The following is a 22,351-nucleotide window of genomic DNA, read 5'->3' as shown; positions in this document are numbered from 1 at the left end:
CACCACCTCTCTTCGCAGCAGCGGCTGCCGACATCCGGAGGGACATCCGGACCGAAGTCCGGCAACATAACGGGGCTGCAAAGCCCCCGCACCTCCTCAATGTCCTCACTCAGTCCGGAGAGACAGGGAAGACCGGGGAATTCCAACATAATCATGAACGAGCTCAGTGATGGCAGCTCGTCCAACGTCGGGGTCTGCGCCTCGGGGGAAGGGGCCAGAACAACCACCAACCTCAGAGTCATAACCAAGGGTCCCTCAGAAACCCCAGCCAGCAGGAGAAGCCTGAGGCTCCGCGGAGTCCCCGACCACTCCTACTGACCCATCCCGAACAGGGGGGCAGGATCCTCCCCAACACCAACAGAGGTGGTTGGATCATGGGGCCCACACAGCTCCCAACCCCCACACCACCCGATCAGCACCCGAGGCGCCACCCACCACCACAGAAGACACAGCCTCCACGTCCTGGGCAGGCAAGACATGGACCCCTTCAGAGGACCGTGACACATCCTCCCCAGATGCTGCAGCAGTCGGGACAGGCGCCCCCTTGGGGACCCCACACACAACCGCCGCAGACGACGCGGGAGGATCGCCCTTACTTTCTTGGGCCGCGCGAACGTCGGCAGCCCCACAGCCACTGAGGCATACGTCGCCACACGCATGGGACATCGCGAGGGCGTGTGACCACCACTACAAATACTGCACTTAACAGTACACGCAGCTTCCATGTGTCCATACGCCAGACATATCCCGCACCGCGGGGTCTGGCAGTCGGCCAACAGGTGGCCACAACGGTGACACAGGCGACGCATTCCCGGATAATTCCACATGACCTGGAACCCTTGCACCACAATGAAGTTTGGGACCGGCGTCCGCATGATCATACACACACACCGGGTCCCTGTGCACATAGTTGGGCGAGACTGCTGCGCCTCATGTTCAATTTTTCTCACAGTCCCATACGCCGACAACACGTCCTTGGCGGTGTCATGAGACATTTCAAATGGAGCCGACCCGGAGAGTAATCCGCTTAATGTTCTGCCCGGCCGGTTCCACAGGCACACGCACGTCCCCCAAGTCTCCCTGGTCCAGCAAGCGACGGGCCGGCGCCAGCGTCGCCACATAACACCCGCCGCCAAAATGCTCGAGGCATTTAGTGTGGTTATCCACGACAGCGGCGTTCAAGGCATCTATAACCGCCGAGGGTAGCGAGGCCGCGGGCACCACGAAGCGGATGCACTGGCCGAACAGAGTATGGCTGCAGCCATACCGACCTACACAATACTGTTCACACACACGAAACGGCCGCGAAACAGCGCGGACACGACACAACACACGGCTAAGAGTGACAGATAAAGCAGGACACGATACAGTACACGGAAAGAAACAACACAACCACTTGTAACTGGCACGACAAATAACGGAACCACAACACACGGCAATACTACAGCAAATTTGAAATGGTGTTCACTCGCACTTCGACAGGCAGGACCACACCAAACTAAATGTCTGAGGTGTAAATAGGGCAAGCTTCATTCACAATGCTGAGTAACGATCTTCTAGTCACGTGCATTTGGTGTGATACACCTGTGTGTGAGTTGAGCCATTTTATGTGGGTATAAAAAATTGGGGTGTCCTAACTTTTTCCTCAGTTAGAATATGCATTTTTGTCGAATTACATTTTACAGAAGATCTTGAAAGGTCTTTTCTTCAGTTTTAATTGTTTAGTTATATTCCTGTAATCTCTCAGTATTTTTAAAATTGAGATTAAATATCTATATATCCAGAAATGTGACAAAAATACACAGGCTTTCATAGGATGCCCTAATGTTTTCACATGATTGTTACTTCCACTTGTTATTATACATGTTAGTTTTAAATTAAACTGTATTTACTTATTAAAATAATAATTAAATTAAAATAGTGTAGAGTTGATATTTATAATGCCTTTTGCATTTCCTTCGTGGCCCAACATGGCCAGGTGGGTTAAAGCGTTCGACTCGTAATTTGAGGGTCGGGGGTTCGAATCCCCGTCGCATCAAACATGCTCGCTCTTTCAGCCGTGGAGGCGTTATATTGTGATGGTCAATCCTACTATTCGTTGGTAACAGAGTAGCCCAAGAGTTGGCAGTTAGTGGTGATGACTAACTGCCTTCCCTCTAGTCTTACACTGCTAAATTAGGGACAGCTAGTGCCAGATAGCCCTGATGTAACTTTGCGCGAAGTTTAAAAAAAAAAAATTCCTTCGCGGCACAATGTGAAAATCATTAGGGTTAGGTTTTGGACTGCGACTCTGTTGTTATGAAATATTGACCTATATGAATAAAAACATAAAAGTGTTTCATATGGATCCTCAACCCCTCCTTTTGTAACACTTATATCATTGTTACTTTGGTATACCAATAGGAGTGTGAGAAAAGCTTCCTGCTTTTAAGCTATGTTTACAGGACATATTTCCTGTGTATTGTTAGTAATAGACTGTTTATATATGTATGTTTGTAAAATTATGTTATTATATATTTTTTATTTATTCACAGTATACGTACATATTGGACTCAAGTATTAAGAAAAATTTATCTCCGAATAAAGAAAGTTATGTAGGGCTGGTTACTTTACTTAATCACTACGTTACTGGTTGTCTCCCTGGTAAAATAATCAGAACCAGAATTTACAATCGTAAAATGTTACACTCCATTGTGAAATAGTCATAAAAGTAGTATTCTGTGATGACCAGAAAATCCACTTGTAGAGAAAAATATACATGTAAAAATGGCTGGTATAAGTTGAAAAAATTTCTATGTAGAGGAGCGAACCTTCTTCGGTCATCGTCAGGTTCACAAAGAAAGAAAGAGGTAACTGACCGATAGCTGACCACATGTTTGAAAGGGGTTGTGTAATTGAGTGTAGGAATGTAGAGGGCGTGATTAGATGTTTAATTATATGTATTAATATAGGTATAAAGGTGTTCCTTTGTATTGGTTTATTTTGGGCTTGAGCTGTTGTATAAATAAGGCTTCTTTAATTTTGCGTTTGTTTATGTTTGTTTCTTTATTTAGTATTTGAGTGTTTTCTATAGTTATGTTGTGTTTCTTTGATTTACAGTGTTCGAAAACGTGTGAAAGTGACTTTTTGTTCTTTGAATCTGGTTTCCATTTTTCAACTTGTTTCTCCAATATATAAGTGGTGGCAGTTATCACATTGTTGGTGTGGTGTTTGTCAGTGTAGTTTTTACATAGTATAGACCTCAGTTTTGTGCCTAGTTTTTGAATAGATTTGGTATTAACTGGAATGTCATATTTTGTTACTAGTTTTGCCAAATATTGGTTATTTTTCTGCTGTTGTCGAGAATATATGGTATGCAGCAGTATATGGTTTCGTGATTTTTTAATTCGTGGGATATATTTACTTTTGTCAGTTGATTTTGCTTTTTGTCTAGGTGTGTGCGAATAATGTTTTCTACGGTTTGTGGAGGACACTTGTGCATGTTGATGGAGTATTGTTTTGTCTAATTCGTCGTTAATTTTATCTGGTGAGCATAGTTTTATGGCTGTGTTTATTTATTTTCTTAGTATGTTGAGTTGTTGCTTTGTTTCATGTGCTGAGTCCTAAGGAATGTATAGTCTAGGGATTTTTCGGTGGATTCCTGTTTTAAATTGTATATCGGTTTTGTAATTTTTAGGTTAAGAAATGATATTTGATTGCTTTCTTCCTGTTCACATGTGAAGTTAATGTTGGGATGTATAGAGCTAATGTGATTGAAAACATTAAGTGTGTGTTTTGTAGATGTGAATCACGCAATCGTGTCATCTACATATCTGTACCAGTATAGTGGTGGATGTAATGCTGTGTTAATTGCTTGTGTTTCAACTTGTATCATACAAATATTGGCTAGAACTGGTGATACTGGATTGTCCATGCTTAGGCCATTTGTTTGTATATAGTTGTGGTTGTTTAACATGAAGTTTGTCTTCATCGTGATGAATTCTATGAGGGTTGCTAATTGGTTGCTGTGAATGTCTATAGATGGGTTAGGGTCTCGGATATAGAGTTCTAAGGCTATCTTGCAGGCTTCAGCGGTTGGAACTTCTGTAAAGAGGGATATAACATCGAAACTGGCCATTAAGACTTTATGATTAAGTTGATTAAGATTATACTTGAAATTAAAAGAGTGTTTGATGAATGAGCTGGCTGATGTTACATATTTGGAGAATGCCCAAGCTATATATTTACTGAGATTGTAATTAAATGATTCATATGTGGACATTATTGGTCGTAATGGACAATCTGGTTTATGAGGTTTAGGGATGCTGTATATTTGTATAGTGCATGAGTCGGTCTTGTGTAGGTAGGAATAAAGTGATTTTGAAATTGTGTTGGCTTTTTTCATTTTTAGTAGTATTTTATTTAGTTGCAATTCGTGTGTCTTTGTTGGATTTGTGTGTATTGGTTGAAATTTGTTTGTGTCTGATAGAAAGTTTTTTCATTTTTGGATGTATTCATTCGTGTTCATTATAATTATAGGGTTTCCTTTATCTGCTTTTAGAATTTTAATGTTTTTGTGTTGTTTCAGGTTTTTAATGGAATTAATGTCTCTTTTTGTAAAGTTGTTTTTCTTGTTTGTGAAATTATGTTGATGGTTTTGTGAGAAAATTCTTTGAAAAAATCGTTTAAGATATTGTTTTTAGACGTTTTTGGAAAATATAAATTTTTAATTTTTTCTGAGAAGTTTGGCTGTTGGATGTCAATAGAGTTGTCGAAGTTGTTTTCTTTCCGTTGGTTGTTTTCGGTTGTTTTCTTGTTGTTTTTGTTTTCTGTGGAAAGTATCACAAGTCTGCTGGCTAGGTCTTCTAAACATGTTTTAATTTCTAAGGTTGGAATGTACCTAGGTGCTACTGCAAAGTTGAGTCCTTTGTTAAGTAGATGTATCTCGTCTGTGTTTAACTGTCAGTCGGATCTGTTAATTATGAGGTTAGTCAACGGTTTGTCGTGTTGGTGTTTATTCTATTGTTTACATCTTAGTTTTTCTAGTTTTTTGTTGTGGCAGATCTTTCTTCCCTGTCATTCCTAGTGTTTATTTGGTTTATGTTTTGTTGTATAAGTCCATAAATCTCTGGTTTAATGCAGCATGCCAGTTGATGGTCTAGGTTCATTTTTTGTTTTTGTAAGTCATGTAGTTCTTTGTATTTCGTGTTCAACATGGTTTTAAGTATAAAAGTAGTATTGTAAAGTTAACTAAAGGGAAAGTATAATGAAGAAAGCCGAGATTCTATTCAAAGACCAAGCTTTTGATAGACAACGTTGAGAAGCCAGAAATGTAGCGATTTTACTATAAGCGGTGAGAAGACTTAGTATGCTATGTGATCACTAGCCGAATCAAGTGACATTTCCACTTCCATCCTATCTGGTTTGATTCCTTTCTCAAAGTAACTAGCCCTACACTACTTTTATATTTAGCGATAAATCTTTTCCTAATATTGGTTTGATTACTTTTTCACAAGATGGCTTGTGTGGGTTACTATGTTATAAAGTGTATTCTAGAGCTTTATAAATTTTGTATGGAATAATGATAAAATAGGTAGATAGATCGTGAAGGCTATTTTGTTTTACCAAATAATGATAAAATCGCATTTACTACTGAAACTAGATAGTCGCTAGGGCCTGTTGAAGAAAGATGATGATGAACGAAAATAAGAAATCTCCGCTTTGGCAATTCGTCGGTTTTCGACTTTGGATGTTTCTCCTTTAACTGAAAAGAGCGGCATAAACGTCAGGTATGGAGCAACAATGCCTAGTAGCTCTTCATATCTAGCTTCTGATGATGGCCTTTAGAGAAGAAAATCCAGGTAATATTTGTATTACTTTAATACGAGCGTCCGTACCATCCCTACAGTTTTAGCGCATTCTTCGATTGAAGCATCAGCAGATTGAGTTGTTTCGAGTTATGCCTCGCATTTTTTGCATCAGGCAGAAACACGCTTTCATTTAAGAACTTGTGATTTTCAAACTTTTCGTTAAAAAAAAAAGTAAATCAGACATAACATTTAATTTTGACCATAATTTTCCAGACTTTGTGGTCGACACTCTTCTGTATTTAAATAGGGATATTTTTTTTGTAAAGAAAACCAAAACTTACCTGCACGATCCACCATAGGAAATTATACATTGTTACTAATACTTATTTGCATTAGTTATTATATTGTAGTAAAGACAGCTTTAAAAATATTTTGATCAAACATTTTAAAGTCTTTTAATGTCTTCTAAATGTTTTGAAAATACAAAACTAGTTTTCTAAGAATTCATTTTTTCGAGTCATTCTAAATGCGGTTTCATTTTTAAAATCTTCAAACATTTAGCACTGGCTTTGGACTCTTGTTTTGATTTTTAAAAACATTAAACATAATAAATAACTGCATTAAGACCAATCTGCTTATTGCAAAAGAGTCTTAACACTGATAATTGCTCCGATTCCCCTCGGTGGACTCAACAGACAGCCCGACGTGGCTTTGCTATAATAAAACACACACTAATGATTGAACTTCCATATAGAGCACATGAGACTAATAAGTTAAAAATTATGGAGTTTTAACAACTTATAAAGTCTGTGTTTAGACACATCTGTTGCAAATGATATTACAATAATTAATCCCGATATGAACTTGTTAACTCCTTCCGGAGAAAGTTTACATTCCTTTCGCGGAACACCACCCTGAATATTTTGTCTCCAAGCACTTTTATTAGTTGGCTGCGATTATTCTAAATATAATTTCATTAGATGACTGGTTAGCTCCCAGTACTAAGTTATGTAAAATAAAAATGTCCAGTTTTATATATATATTCTAATTATTCTGTTTGGTTTAACTTATGAATACTTACTGCGTAGTTCCTTTTAAATTCCTTTTCTGTAGTTACTTATCCATTATGACAGTAACTTTATGAATTTATAATAGACGTGAATCAACATGATAATAAAAAGGAATGGAATTAATGAGAAATAAAAACTTAGTGTCATTATGAAACTAGATAAATATCACGGCTTTGTTTCTCTTAACAAAAAGATAGAGATAAGTAAAGTTAGATAAATATCTCTCTTGTTCAAATACCCGTGTTTATTATTCAGCTGGTTAAAACAAATTAATAGGCTGTGCAGCAGATAATAAATCGCGCTTTTTGACATTTTGAACTTTCCATTAATCATTATCTCGCGTTGAATTTTTCATATTTTGTTCTTTGTTTAAAAGACAAATAACACATTTGTTTACAGTAATTTTAGAAGTAATTTTATTAAAGGAATTTTGAAAAGGAATACAAGCTCATAGCAATAAGGTTTTTAAATTTTCAATATTACATACAACACTATAACTTGTAATCGAAGTTCATAAAATGATTACTAGAATTCTCGTAAACTAAAGGGAAAAAATACCCACAATGACCTACCGCATATCTTTTTTGTTGAATTTCGCGCAAAGTCTCTCACCGTCTCATATTTTAAAATGATGGAACAGTTTCGTGGGCTACTATTTACTAACTAATGGTGGGATTATCCGTCATATTAAGCGCCCCAGCTGCAGAAAGAACAAATATGTTTGATGACGAGTTTAGATATCGCAGGTTGCGAACCAAGTGCTCTCTATTAGGTCATGCCAGGGTCAAATAGGCTGCTATTAGGTCATGCCAGGATCAAATAGGCTGCGAATGTAACTGATAAAATGCTTAAAAACTAAGAATAATACTGTCTTATATTGTCATATGAGTAATGATGTATTCTTTTTTTAAAAAAAAAATTCAAACAGAGAAGTTTTGACAACTTCGTCGCATAACAAAGAAATGCTATATTCAATTATAACGAAATTGAACTCAAATTAATGTTTGTGAAGACCTAAAGTCTGGGTGAAACATTTGCTTTTAGCGTTTAAACTGTAACTTTAAAAATCAGTGTTATCATTGTTTGTTTATATTTTGTAGTTACATAAAATAGACAGGTCATTAGTTTATATCAATAAAGTCAACTATAAATAAATCTTATTTCCAGATATTTCATCAACTAGTAAACAAGTATTACCTGTAGGGGAGAAGTCTTCGTTAGGGGACTGACATCGAATCTGTACGAGAATAAAAACATGCAGTTAATACGGTTTCGAAGTAATATTTATTACTCATGTTTTTTAATTCTTGATGATATATTTTTTCATCATTTTAAATCGCCAAAATTAGATATCAATTCAAATTTATTTAAATTCCGATGCATGAGAAGAAGGTTTATGAACTGATAGATAACACAAGTTTTAATGCTGATCTTGAATGTGCTTAAAACATTGAATAATTACCAGAATATAAGCACCATACAGCAGTCAAAATAATTACTGTGACAGTCATAAGTGTACTTGTGTACAGACTAATGAGGTTATAAAATGAAACGTTGCGTAACGAAGCTGATATTCCTTAAAGTTGTAAGATCGTTGTCTATTTTTGTTATAATATCCACACTACTATACCGAATAATAAAAAAAACGTACAATTCGTAATGCAAGATCAATTAAAAACTATTGTGAACGCGCTCCGATACTATGACGTTTGTATTCAAAGTTACTTTACAGATAAGAACATGTACCCGCTGCGGAGATCGAATCCCCAACTTCTAGCGTCATAGGACCACACAGTATTGACAGAGAGCAACTGTGCCTTGGAGATCTGTTATAGGCATACTGTTTTCGTAGAGATTTCTCAAGAAGTACTAAACATGCCTATGTGAAGGTGCGTTTGCTTGCTTGCTTGCTTCTGTACTGTCGTTGTCGCAATGACCGAATTCTGAATTTCTAGCGTCATAAAACTTCAAGTTTATAATAACTGAAATAAACTTAACTTCATGAGATGATCTTGCATAACAAAATAAGTAACCGTATTTAACCCTGTGAGCCAGTACATTGTAAAAACAAAGTTAAAGAAATTTAATTTAATCGGATATGAACTGAATCTTTAGTTAGATATTATCGTTTAACTATAATTTCTTACAAGATCTGATAAGACTGGGAAATTTCATATTAAAGTAGTACTAAATCAATACAGTAAGCCAAACAATACGCAATAAACTTCACAAATGTTATTATTCTTCAACAAGCTATTCAAAAATACAGTAAACGTCATAACCAATCACTGTTGCTAAGTGTAATTTCCATTATAAAATATATTCATTTGTGTGACAGTTAAGATTGGAAAATGGCGTATGAGGAAAACGCAATTAAGATTTTGCTACTGCTGCCACACATCTTGGATAAAAATACCTTCACAAAAGTAGAGTTTATCTTAAGTTCTTATCTTCAGCTCCTTTATTGAGTTTAATCATGGAAACAAAATGTGAACGAAAGAATACAGAAACCAGGCTTAATTTATTATTAAATTCATGTATAATAGTTATGCTAGGTATAGGTCAAAGTATTACCAAAAAGTAGTATCTATATAAACTAGATCCATAAATATAACACTGTTAAGTACGTTATGTATTACAATTTATCTCGGACGAGTTTCTGATTTATTATGTTAGGTATTACAATTTCATTTAGCCGGAAATGTTCATTTTAATTTATAGGTTAATTAATTAGTAATATGTATCAAATTTATATTTGCCAACAAGATTGATAAACAGAACTTTCTTTCTTAATACAAATATATTTTAATATACAAACAATAATATAAATTTATAATAACGGTTATTACAAATAATTATTCATATCCAAAAGTCTTACAAAGTATACGGAGTCTCCTATCTGGTTTGTAACTGATATTTTTTTTATCGGCAGTTCACGATGAGCGAATTAGTTCTAAGTTGATATTGTCATACCTCACTTATGCTCGCTTGCTTGGTTGGTCTTGCACCGCCGACTTTTTACCTATGGCGATATTTAATGTCCTCTAAGAATTACTAACGTCCGAAGTTAATTTAATGAAGTTGAACGGTTTATAACGTTCGAAATCTATAAAACGTTAAATTCTGTATTTTTTTCTATTAATAGACGTTAATCCCAATTATAGCTTCCAAGGCCTATAATGCATTGACTGTAGCTCACTAATAATATTCTGACTATCTCACCGCGTTGCGTTAGTTATTTTATTCCTTTATTTTTATATAAGCTTTAAGATGAGGTTCTCGGAATTTCAGTTAGCAATAATACTTTCAATCACAGGATATAAAAGTGGGAGATAAAGAGTGTGGAGTGGATGTACAAGAACTAGGATTATTTCCCTTCGCTGTAGTGATGTTTTTATTCTGTTCCTTACAAAGAGATATGATAATAATATTAAATAGATTTATCTGTTTTCCTAGTAACTTTTACTTAAATCTAGCGATCATCAAGATGAATTTAAAAACCTAGTAAAAACTAGTGAAATTAATTGGCAACAGTATAATGAATAAGATTACCACATATGCACATAACATATATATTGACCAAACATCATTAAAAACTGGCGACCCCGTAGGCCTATGGCCCAAATTTACAGTGCCACTATAACGCAAATTTAATACATGAACTAATATTTTAGTTTAATAATTTTTGCAACTATAATTTCTTTAACCAGGTCACGAACGTTATTAACAAGACCTACTTATTTTCGTGCTCTAATGTAAATCAACGCCACATTTGGGGTTCGCTCTCGGGAAATCTCCGATAGTGTTTTTCGCGAAATACTAAGGTTTCTTAAGGGGTTGGATGAAAGAGTTTACCTTTTTTCGGCTACCCATGCCAGCAAATTAAAATTAACGAAAACGCTATCGGCAAGTTCTCAGAGTTTTAATCAACTTTATATATATATACACACACCATATAAACCAAGCAAGGGTCGAGTGGAAATTCAACAAATGTCTACCACCTCTGGGTTATTAAACCCAAATATTTACCACGAGTGACTGAATTTAGCTTTATGCAAACATCATGGCTGAAATGATTCGTTTGGCGCCACTTAGAAGTTGGTGAGCCCAACAGATTGGGACAAACGGCATTCAGGAAATCCCTGGGTTCCCAAGGGGTGGACTGAAAAACCGTACCTATGTGCAAATGTTGGTGCCGAGACTATTCGTTTCGTACTATTTCGATGTCGGGGCGACCAACAGAAAGGAAAAGTAGCATGACGCACGCACGCACACACTGAATCTTATTATATAGACACATATTAGCAGCGTATCCAGTATTATCAAAATTATCTCTCCACAGAATTATCAAGTTGAAAGTTGAAAATGTTATCTCAGAACAGCTGGTTTGGGTATTAACACTTACTAATAAAGCAGAGAACAACGTTTCGATCTTCCTAGGTTTGACCTGTGAACCTGAAGATGACCTAGAAAGGTCGAAACATTATTCTCTGCTTTATTAGTAAAAGTGTTAATATCCATACCAGCCATTCAGAGATACATTTTAATTTGAAGTGGGTTTCTCGTCATCAAGAATTATCAAGTTAACTCTTTTCAAAAATAAAAACATAACCCTAAATTGCTTCCACTTTTTGTATATTAAAAATATAATTTATGAACTTATTACATAATTTACTTTTCTAAATTACGCGGCATTAAAAGTATCATTTTGCGTATTATGTTTTTTGTTGTTTTTCACGTGTTCGTTTTCGTCGTTTGTAATATTTAGCAAAATAGTAATTAAGCTCATAACTATGTCCGATTTTCGGTTCAACTGTCCATTTCAGGGATGATTATTAAAAAGTAATAAACTACGCAAATATGATGGCTAACCACAATATCCTTCCCATCTGTTAGTTTGATCAGTTTCGGAAGGTTAAAATGATCACGTTACACCCCCTAGGCCTAACCTAGTCGTGAAGTAACCTATTTTAAACGCTACCTCCCAGTTGTTCTAACATGCTTTAATTATGTTGCCACATCGCGTCAAAAGACGGTATTTGGTAACTTTTATTATTTTTTATTATTACCAAGGTAACAACCGATTGAACAATTCAATGAAAACATTTGTAACGTAAAATGAATGGGCTAGTCGAAAGTAGCTGGATTTTGTCTTTTTTATATACATGTTTGTTTGTTTTTTAATTACGAAACAAAATGAACATGCCATCATGTTTACTCACATCTAAAGGCCCAACTTTAACTGGGGGACGTCAGATAGCTACATTAAATTATTGTTTAAAATTTCTTTTTGTACGCTTAGAAATACTTTATTATATATTTTTCGCATATGATTGATTGTACCAGTAGTTTACCATAACAATTTTTGCTGTTTATCTTGTAATCAAGAGGATGTTTGTTTTCTTATAGCAAAGCCACATCGGGCTATCTGCTGAGCCCACCGAGGGGAATCGAACCCCTGATTTTAGCGTTGTAAATCCGTAGACTTACCGCTATACTAGCGGGGGGGGGCAATCAAGAGGAAAGACGCTGAATACAAACACTGTCCTTGAAATGACCTTAAATTATTTGTTTTAACAACCGGTAATATGTCTTACAAGTCATAATTAATTTCGGTTCCCGGTACAGGAGGAATTCCATGCTAAATCAATTGTTATAAAAATGCCTGAAAATGTTTTTTTTATCCATCAAAGAACCTCCGCTTCTAAGAAGAGTATTACAACATTCCTGAAATTCGATGATGCATGGCTTGGTGGCTTTAATATGAGATTGTTTTAAACCTTGGCAACACAACTACTACGCCATTCCTACAGGTATGTTAATTTAACTATTATAGCTTTTGTTGTTACACCTCTTCCGTCTAGTAATAACAATGATTTAATAAAATGATTTAGACCCGAGAGTCATTCCTTATTCTACTTTATAAAATCATTCCTACCCCTTCCGAGATTAAATAAAATCGTACTTTGTTGGTAATGTTCGAGTTTGTCATCGAAAACCATTCTTCATTAAAATCGAGTTGCCTAGAAATGATCTTCCGAAATATTTTATTAAGCCGCTTCCCACTAGTACAGCGGCAAGTCTACGGATTTACAACACTAAAATCAGGGGTTCGATTCCCATCGATGGACTCAGCAGATAATCTGATGTGGCTTTGCTATAAGAAAAAACACACACACACACACACATTTATTGAGCTACGATTCTCACCTTAACCCAGTGGTTCCCAACCAGGAGTGCGAGATAACATTTTAGTTTATGCAACTTTTAGTTTGTTGTAATATTTTTTCTTTTCCAAATGTTTCGATTTTGTTTGTATATCATTAAAACCTAATTATAAAAATCTGTTTTGGCCACCTTCACCTTTATTCTTAAATAAATAATTACTGTGAGGGGTGCGGGCATAAAAAAAGGTTGAGAAGCACTGCTTTAACCTATGACGCTTATACTGCACTTACTAGAAATTCATTATCGTCTATTTGGCTCTTTAAAGTGATTCACTTTTCAAACACATTGGCAAGAATATAAATAAATTACATTTTAGTAGTGCGAGCTGTTAAAAAGTTTACTAGGAGCTACTGAGTGGGTAAATCTTTTAGTTCAGTTGGTGAAGTATTTACTAGGTGATGGTTCGATACTGATCTGAAGAAATACGGAATTAGTTAGATTACAACAAATTCAAAATTAAATATTACGTATTGTCTAATAAACCTTCATTTTCTTTCACCTCGAGGGAAACAAAGGCAGTAGTTTCGTCGAGTTGAAATGGAAATGCTATTGTTGTACAATCACCCATAATACATTAATCTCAAAGCTTTTAATCAGATCTTTCACTAGTAAATACCCCACGGGGGCAAGTTTTTCTAATATTTTGTCAGTCTGTTTGTTTGTAAGTATTCATAACGGGCAAGTGACTGAACAAAAACTCATTTTATTATAGTCCCCCAAAGTAGGCTTAACATAGTAATGATTGCAGAAAATTAATTTAACTCCACCTCTTAAATAATATATGCTTAAATTAAGAGTAAATATCTTATATCAATATCGTCAATATATTAAACGTAATATTTCAATAGCTGGCTGTACTCTTAACAAAATTTAGTTGAATTAAGTTTGAACGATGAGATTGGCTAAATTTCAATAAAACATCTTCCATAGAGATAGAAAAAAAAGTTAGTTTATTTGAAAAATATAATATATAATTTGTCATTTTGTCGAACTTTAGGACAAAAATTGGGTCACACTTTTTGTTTTGAGTTTATAGAACTATTACCGGATTTACACTACACATACGTTAGATGTTTAGTCAAAAGTATTAGCTTAATTATTTTGTTTTGGCAACAAAATCCTACCCCCAACATAAAGTGGTCATTTGTGCGGAAAAAAGAAAAGAAAATATTTTGTTCAGTTTAGAAACCTGTCAATACTACTTCCACTTACAGGTAACTCAGAACGAAAAAGGCTGGCTATGTTATTAACCTGCGAAAGGATAACTTAGGGTATAACCTCAGTACTGAGATAGGTTTAAAAGGAGCAGCAGACTAGTACTTTATCAGCTGAGAACTGGGTGTAAAGTAGGTAAAGAAATGATAGGCAAGGAGTTACAACACTTTTCAGCTGGGAATTTGTGTAGTTGCGGAAATTTTATGGGACATAATTAAAATGGGGCAGTTAGATGTCTTGGATAAAATCTCAAGTTTTCGGGACAAACTAATGGAAAACAGTACTGTTTTGTAAAAATTGTAACATTACCCTAACACAACACAGTTCTCTTTGTACGTAAATATAGGGTGTTTTTGAAGATAAGGTTAAAAGCTCAAAAATTATCTGTGGAAGTCAGGAAATATCAACGTTAATAAAGGTCACTAGCCTAAAACAATAAGCAATGGACGTTACTAACCGCGCTAGAGTAGTTCATGTGCGCAGTCTCCTGAAACGTACATCCGCGTGACAGGCTCATGCATAAGGAACAGCCCCTTTGGCAAACAACCTCATTGTACACATGTATAGAAAGATTATAACTAAATAAAAACAACTGAAAAAGCCGAAAATTGTGTCAGTTTTATAATTATATCACATGCCATCAAACTACCGGTGTGTGAATCAAGTTTCAATAGAGATGTTGAACGTGGCTTTTGCGTGCACCAGCAAATAAATCGTGATAATTACTTTAAACAGAGTATAACGTAACTGATTGCTGTCTAATTAACCACTAACGGGTACGATCTACTTCCTAAAGCACCTACGAAACAAGTTTCTACAGTTGTTAACTTTTACACAATGGTTTTTAACGTAAGTTTCCAGGTATTTAAATCAATTTGAGGCCTCTCAGCACTAGGCGTATTGCTACTTGTCAAGCCTTCTTTAATAAATAAAAAATGCAACTACACGGTATTGACAAAACGAGCTTTGCAATGTAGTTAATGAGATTAGCGTTGTCACAGTGGATTCTCCGTAAATTACGGTTCATTATTCTACTTCGTATTATCAAAAAGTCATGTCATAACACAGTCTGTACCACAACAACAAATTTCTAGAACACCTTAATTATATATTTTTGGTTGCTAGCTCATTTCATCCTCATGCAAAGTTTTAGATACATAAAAAAATCATTGTAGGTTGTTTTTAACAGTTTACAAACTGGTTTAGAAAACAATGTGAAGGATTTATTATATTAAAATATGAACCAAGAACTCTCACTCTGTTGCAGTTTCTTTAGAATATTTAATATTACACATCTAGTGCGAGATTTGGCATAGACTCTCTACGGTCATTAGTTATACTGATCAAACATTAAATGTCTATTTTAAATAATACACCCCCCCCCCCCAAATACATTTACAAGTTGTCGCCCCAAATCCCGCGAGTGAGGACTAATAAAATCCACTATGGCAGTCAGAGGTTTGCACAATTACAATAGTATTTTATTTGTTATGTTTCGTTATGCTGTTTTTCTATTGTTTCTTTCGTTCACTCTTCTTCCAAACAATTTTCAGTCGACCGCCATTCCTTCATAATTCGGCGGATTGGCTTAAAATATGGTAGAGTTATACATTAGCTAAATACGTCCAGACACCTTTATAAGTTTTTTAGTCCTGTTTAGAGATTTAATGACAAAAGTTCTCTGTGGATATAGTTACAGCAGTCAAAATGAAAACTGACAAAACTCTTCGTGGTTTCATTATACTGTCGTACGAAAGAATTGGGTTGGTTTGTATTTCGCGCAAAGCTATCTGCGCTAGCCGCACCTAATTTAGCAGTGTAAGACTAGAGGGAAGGCAGATAGTCATCATCATCCACCGCTAACTCTTGGGCTACTCTTTTACCAACGAATAGTGGGATTGAGCGAAACATTATGACGCTCTCACGGCAGGGAGGGCGAGCATTTTTGGTGCGACGGCGAAAGATTTGGATAAACCCATTGAGTCGTTTTAAGGAGGTCATAACACACAAAAAAGTATAATTTGTCGGTTTGATAGTCAATTGCTCGGCCATACTTTAACCAATTTACGTGGAATATACTACAAAGACACTCTTTACAAGCCTCAAACAGATATACAGAAAATTTCTGAATTTGTCTCTTGCTCAATTTTTCAACGATAATAGGACAATTTGGGATTTTCGTTAAATATTCGTACGTATTTCAAACTTTCTATATGAGATTTGATACAAGTGTAGCTCCTCAATGATACCAAGCACTAACAAACATGTTTAGAGTTTTCTCTGTTTTCACGATTTTTCTGGTGTCAAAATTGGCTACGTTGAGAGTGCGAAGCGGAGATAGTTGTGTTCGCTTGCGAATGTGGGCCTCTTTAATTTAGTTGTTTTTACCTCGTGTACAGTTGACTTAATTAATTTAATCAGCAGTTTGAAGGGCAGCTAATTCCAGTCATTGTTTTAATTGAAAATATTATATCCACCAAGCCTATTGTTCAAGTTATACGAATTAATGAACTGAAACTTGCAACGACAACAGTTATCATTTTAACAAGAAGCATGAGCCATAAATGTAACAACAGAATGTAAAGAAGTGACCTAATTTTACACCAAGAATACTCGCTAGCCAATCAAAATCGTTCTCAGAAAAAAGAAAGACGTACAAACTATTTTCTACTAGTAATAAAGTCACTGCATTTTATTATAACTGTTTCCTTTCAAAACCTATAGTAATGCATGTCTATTTCGTATACTGGCATTTCCAATGATCGTCTAGTTTTGTTCCACCATCTTATGTCCTGCCCTACACCCCGTCCTAAGAATATTAAGCTCAAATGGGTTAATAACCTTCACTCTAGAATGGGTCAGTTCGGTCCTATGGTACAGGTAAACAACATTTCATACATGTCAGTGAACCTTATATCATGTCTGAACCAGTAGGGTATTCTTGTTTTGTAATAAGACAGTATAGTACATCTTATCACAATAAACCGGATATATTTAATAAACACATTAACAATATGAGTAGCTGAATTATGATGAAATTAATATTAAGTGTAATGCATAGCTTAAAAATAGATGAATTACTAACTTTCATTAAAAATTAAGTATAATTAGTTTCTTCAATGGTAATAAGAAAATTCAATATTCAAGTACTTTCGGAATATATTTGATTTAAGAAAATCTGGAAAACTCTTCAAGATTACAGACCGTCCTTCGATTTTATTTCCTTCTTAGCGTTTCTACAAACTTAAACACTGTCATAAATTACTGTAAGCCTACGTTACAAAAGATATTAGTTAAGCAACTAATCAACTTACCTGTGCAAAGTAACCATAAGAGCCAACACACTGGCTGCTACACTATCTTGAAAAAAAAAACAAAAAAACTCTATCTTCAAATTACTATTCCCTCTCTTAACTGTACTGTTAACTACAGCTATTATTCAACTCGCTTCCAACTAACCCTAAACAGCACTTCATGGAAACGGTGTTTGTATTCTACACTTGATCTACAGATCTACATATCTATAGGATTTGCTTGATCTAACCGTTATTTGTCCCCAAGCAAATATATCTTATAACATTACTAAACATTGTAATAAAGCAAGCCAGGTGTCAATAAAGCATTCCAACAGTAATTATTTCGAATATTATATATTTTTGCCAATTTGGGGAAGAAATATTGACAACTAAGCCTTTTCAACCCCAACTACTGAAGTAAAAGGAGTCGTTTAACGTGCTTTAAAACATTATTTTTTAAGTATAAATTACACAGGAACTTTTGCTTATAAATATCAGATATGTCGTTGAATATATTGGACTAGCATAGTTATGTAGGCTTCAAAACAAAACTACATAAGTTACAAACTGCGTAGAATACCAGGTTCATGTCAAATATTGTCCAACTTTTACAAGTGGTTGTTTTTTTTTTTGACTAAATATGTAACGTTTTCATGGTCACTTGCTTGACTAAATATGTAATGTTCTCATGGTCACTTGTTAGACAGAATATTTCCACCTTTTTCTTCTGTAAGTTAAGGACTACCCTGATCATGACCTCTGATGCTCCTAAATTTACGTATTCACCTCCATGTAAAGTACTGCGAAAAGCAACTTATTTTGTCAACTTCTAAGTTCTATAAATAGCCCATCATAAAAACACTGCACTGGTAACAACAGTGATATACGCTATCTTCACAGTATACACGATTCTATAGACTTCCGTTTCAGCTACCCAGTCAGTACTGGCAGCCCGAGCGAGCATGGTTTGTTTTAAATTTCGCACAAAGCTTTCGAGGGCTATCTGTACTAACGTGACGATGTAAAAGGTCTTAAGAATCTAGACCACTTGTACTGATTAAAGCACAGCCAATATTTAATGTTAATGTAGTTTGTTATGCTGCAGGAAACCCACACTGAAATATTTCCATCCATAAAACTCGTCGTCCTTTAGATACCCGCCATTTAATTAGAAATAGAAAGTTGTAAAAGAAGTGAGGGGAAGAAAATCCAAAGATGATGGAATGGTGGTATAATGGATAAAATAAAAACAATGGGTAAACGATAGACAGCTTGGGTAACTACATAGAGATGAACTGGGTTTAAGAATAGATCGAAAGTGTATTTTTAGGGTTTCATGTGTGGGTTAGTAATTCTCCCACTTTACTACCTACTTAACCAATCAACACTAATCAATTTATGCTATTTACTTAATTACCCATCATTATATGATATTGTGCATTACTCATTATTTTTCTCCTCCGTTTTCCCCATATTTTATCCACCCACTCCACCACAGTTCAAACAACGAATCTTCCACCCCACATATTTCACCTGCAAACTCATCCACTTACTTACCCACATGGAAATAGCAGACTAAATCACAAGTAAAAACACCATTCTTGCGAAAATCTCCTTTTTAGGTTTATATAATTAATCAATATAAAATTTTAAGTTTCTCCTTAATAAAATAATTTTATTATATTCGAAAAAATTGAGTTTTCATTTACTATTTGTTTAAATTCTGTATGAAATATGTTTGGAGTATTCTCTTCAAACTTGCTAATCTCTATATCTAAAACCTCAACTGATGTTCGGTGTCTTCGTTTATGTAGCCTTCTAGACAGAAGGAATATTGGTACTGATCTATATATGCATGAGATATATGTACCAAATGACAGAAGAGTGCCCAGATCTACAGTATCAAGAAAACTCAACTATAATGGAATATTTGGCCGTGTAACAGCTTAAAAAACAACACACCTTTACTTCAGTTTCCAAATACTGTCAAGAAACTGAAATTTGTTCAAAAGTACAAAAACTGGACTGTTGATAATTGGTGTGTTTTATCTTATATCAAAGCCACATCGGGCTATCTGCTGAGCCCACCGAGGGGAATTGAACCCCTTATTTTAGCGTTGTAAATCCGGAGACATACCGCTGTACTAGTGGGGGACATTAATAATTGGAAAAGGGTGTTATGGACAAATAAGTCCAAGTTTGAAATATTTGGTTCAAAGCGCAGGTTGTTCGTCCAGGAAAGGTGAAAGATATTATGAAGCTTGGGGGTGGCAGTGTGATGGTTTAGGAGTATTTTTCTACTCAGGAGACAAGAGATGAAATAACAGACCAGCACAAGTACCATTAGATACTGATCCATCATGGTACACCCAGTGGTTTGTGTATTATTAGTAAAGGATTCTACTGCCAAGAATATAATCACCCCAAACACTCATCCAACCTAAGCAGAAATTACTTTTCTATGAAAGAAGCTGCTGGACTTCTTCAAATGATGCAATGGCCCCCACAGAGCCCCGATCTCAACCCAATGAACAAAAATTAGACAAATGAAACGTTACTTCCAAAAATCTTTTTGAGAAGATTAGAGAAATGTGATGTAAAATTCCAGAGAACACACTCATTAAATATGTTGAAACAACACTTGAAAGTTTATCTGGAGTTATTAAAGCAGAAGGAGGACACACAAAATGTTAACCGTTTGTTGAACAAAAATCATTTCCACTAAGTTTCTTTTGTACCAAATGTGAAAATTAATAAAATGTTCATGTTTCACCTGCAAGTTACCTTCTGTTATTACTTGGAAGTAGCCTGAAATCTAATTTTTGGCGTTTTTCCCAACACTTTTGCAATGTTTTATGTTTGAGCAATAATGTTTCGATAGTCAACACAGAATAGTGGTAACTGGAAGAACTCCAAATGCTATTATTTTCATATTGAAAGAGTTATAGAGTTGTATTTGGTTATTTATGTATATGGTAATAAAATTATACTATTCAAAGAAAGTAAAATTAGTAAACGCCCTGGGGCGTTCCATTTTCTTAAGCGTTTTCAGGCTGTTTGACACCTTTCAAGTGGAACTGAATTACAAAACAGTTGTGGTAACGTTTTATTTTAATTAATACAATTTTATTCTCACACACGTGTAGCTGATTTCTAATCGGATAAATTTACAGAAGGTTTGTTACATATAACTTTTTTTTTTGTAGAAACCTTAATTTAAAAACGGTTTATAATTTATATCTTATGAGTTTCAGCAAGCTATTCAAGTGATTTTAATCCTCTGCTATATGGTAGATAACAGAAGTGCACGAGACAATTTACCCATAACGTATCATTATGTACAAAGTCACTCGATCAGTGCCCTAAAAAATAGCAAATCGAAAATAAATATTAGCAAAAAAAATAGTATGTAGATGAATACCTGTTGTTATATTCTCTTTAAAAAAAATATAACTCATTTTAATGCTCGAGCTCATTACGAGTTTGATTTTGGTTGTTTTTAAGAGCAAAGCTACATAATGGGCTATCTGTGTTCTGCCCATAACGGGTATCGAAACATGAAACTTAGTGTCAAAACCCTGTTGACCTTGCGCTGAGTCACTTCGAGGTGTCACTGTGAGAGTCACGTAAATATTCTGTATAGATACAGAGGGACTATTTTTGTACGTTTCAGTGGCTTAATGACTTAACGTTTGTCTTCCTGTGTCTGTGTGAACTAAACAAAATGACGAGATCTATTTTACCATTATTATTACTTTGTTTTTTTATACACCCTAGATATTGCCTCGAGATAGTCACATATTTCGAAACTTTTTTAATTTAGAGGGGAAAATGCTTTAAAAATATTTTGCTTGAAATTAAAGCAATAATTAAAAATGTAGGCAAAAATTAAACATTTCAAAATATTGGTTTTTGTCTGCTGCTGAGCAAAAATTTACACGAAGGGCTATTTATGTTTCTCCAACCGTAGGTCTTTAAACTCGAGTTTTAGCTTTACAAGCCCTCAGGCTTTGCGCTAAACCACCGGACAACCAGAAAAATGATTTCTTAAAACCAAATACTACCATACAAAGCATGTGGTTGTCCTAAATATTATTTTTTATCAACTAATTAATCCTTGTACCCTTTAATGACGGTCACTAAGCCTTTTCTTTTATGAGGTCATATATTCATTACATATAACAATATTCTTTTACATTTAAGCTAAAGAATATAATAACAGGAACAAGTCGTGATCTTCCATTCCACACGCTCTTAGAGGCAGTTCATAAAATTACAGCTATTTTTTTTCTTTATTATGGGTGTTATAGTTACTTCCCGTACAAGGTAACAAAAGGTACCAAGTTCACACATGATAAATTTAAAACAAATCTGGCAAAATGCGTGCTTGCTACTATATCATTACAGAAGTAACAAATATCGATAGTTTGTTTACGGAATAACCACGATAAACTTCAGTTTTTGATTCAATAGTTTTCTAACGACATTTATTGTCATGCACGTTTTGAAAGTTTTTTTGTTACAAGTTCTGGGTACTTACTGAACTTCGCGAATACCGCTTGTATGTTAACCGTCTTTAAATCCATATTCATTGTTGTCTGTAAAGATAATAGGTTGTGTAAAGTGTAATTACTTTATTTCAAAGAATATCTGCGCTATATTTTCCTGCCTCTATCGCTTTTAAAAGCAATTCCCAAGACTTCCGCATTCTGTCCACTCCTAACCTAAGCACGGGAATACGGAGTGTCACACC

The 22,351-nt window shown here is 35.1% G+C and overlaps 2 protein-coding genes across 2 annotated transcripts in view; both read right to left on the bottom strand.

Annotated features, from left to right (window-relative positions):
• Positions 1 to 22,351, bottom strand: part of LOC143226478 (uncharacterized) — a 49,488-nt gene that overhangs the window by 21,998 nt on the left and 5,139 nt on the right. The window contains exon 2 of the mRNA XM_076457494.1: positions 8,057 to 8,096. Within this exon, the coding sequence (XP_076313609.1) occupies positions 8,057 to 8,096 (40 nt within the window). The remainder of the gene's footprint in view (positions 1 to 8,056; positions 8,097 to 22,351) is intronic.
• On the bottom strand, positions 312 to 1,121 carry LOC143226937 (uncharacterized). Its single transcript, XM_076458493.1, has one exon. It carries the CDS (start codon positions 1,119 to 1,121, stop codon positions 312 to 314), a length of 810 nt encoding a protein of 269 aa, XP_076314608.1.

The sequence above is a fragment of the Tachypleus tridentatus genome, chromosome 9 (genome assembly GCF_004210375.1).
Source record: "Tachypleus tridentatus isolate NWPU-2018 chromosome 9, ASM421037v1, whole genome shotgun sequence".
Lineage (NCBI taxonomy): Eukaryota > Metazoa > Arthropoda > Merostomata > Xiphosura > Limulidae > Tachypleus > Tachypleus tridentatus.
Note: the sequence above shows the minus strand (reverse complement) of the source record. Positions and strands in the feature narration are given on the sequence as shown.

What these genes read in the sequence shown, in the direction of transcription:
- LOC143226937 (XM_076458493.1), bottom strand. Translation starts at nt 1,121, where the DNA reads ATGTGGCGACGCTGGCGCCGGCCCGTCGCTTGCTGGACCAGGGAGACT.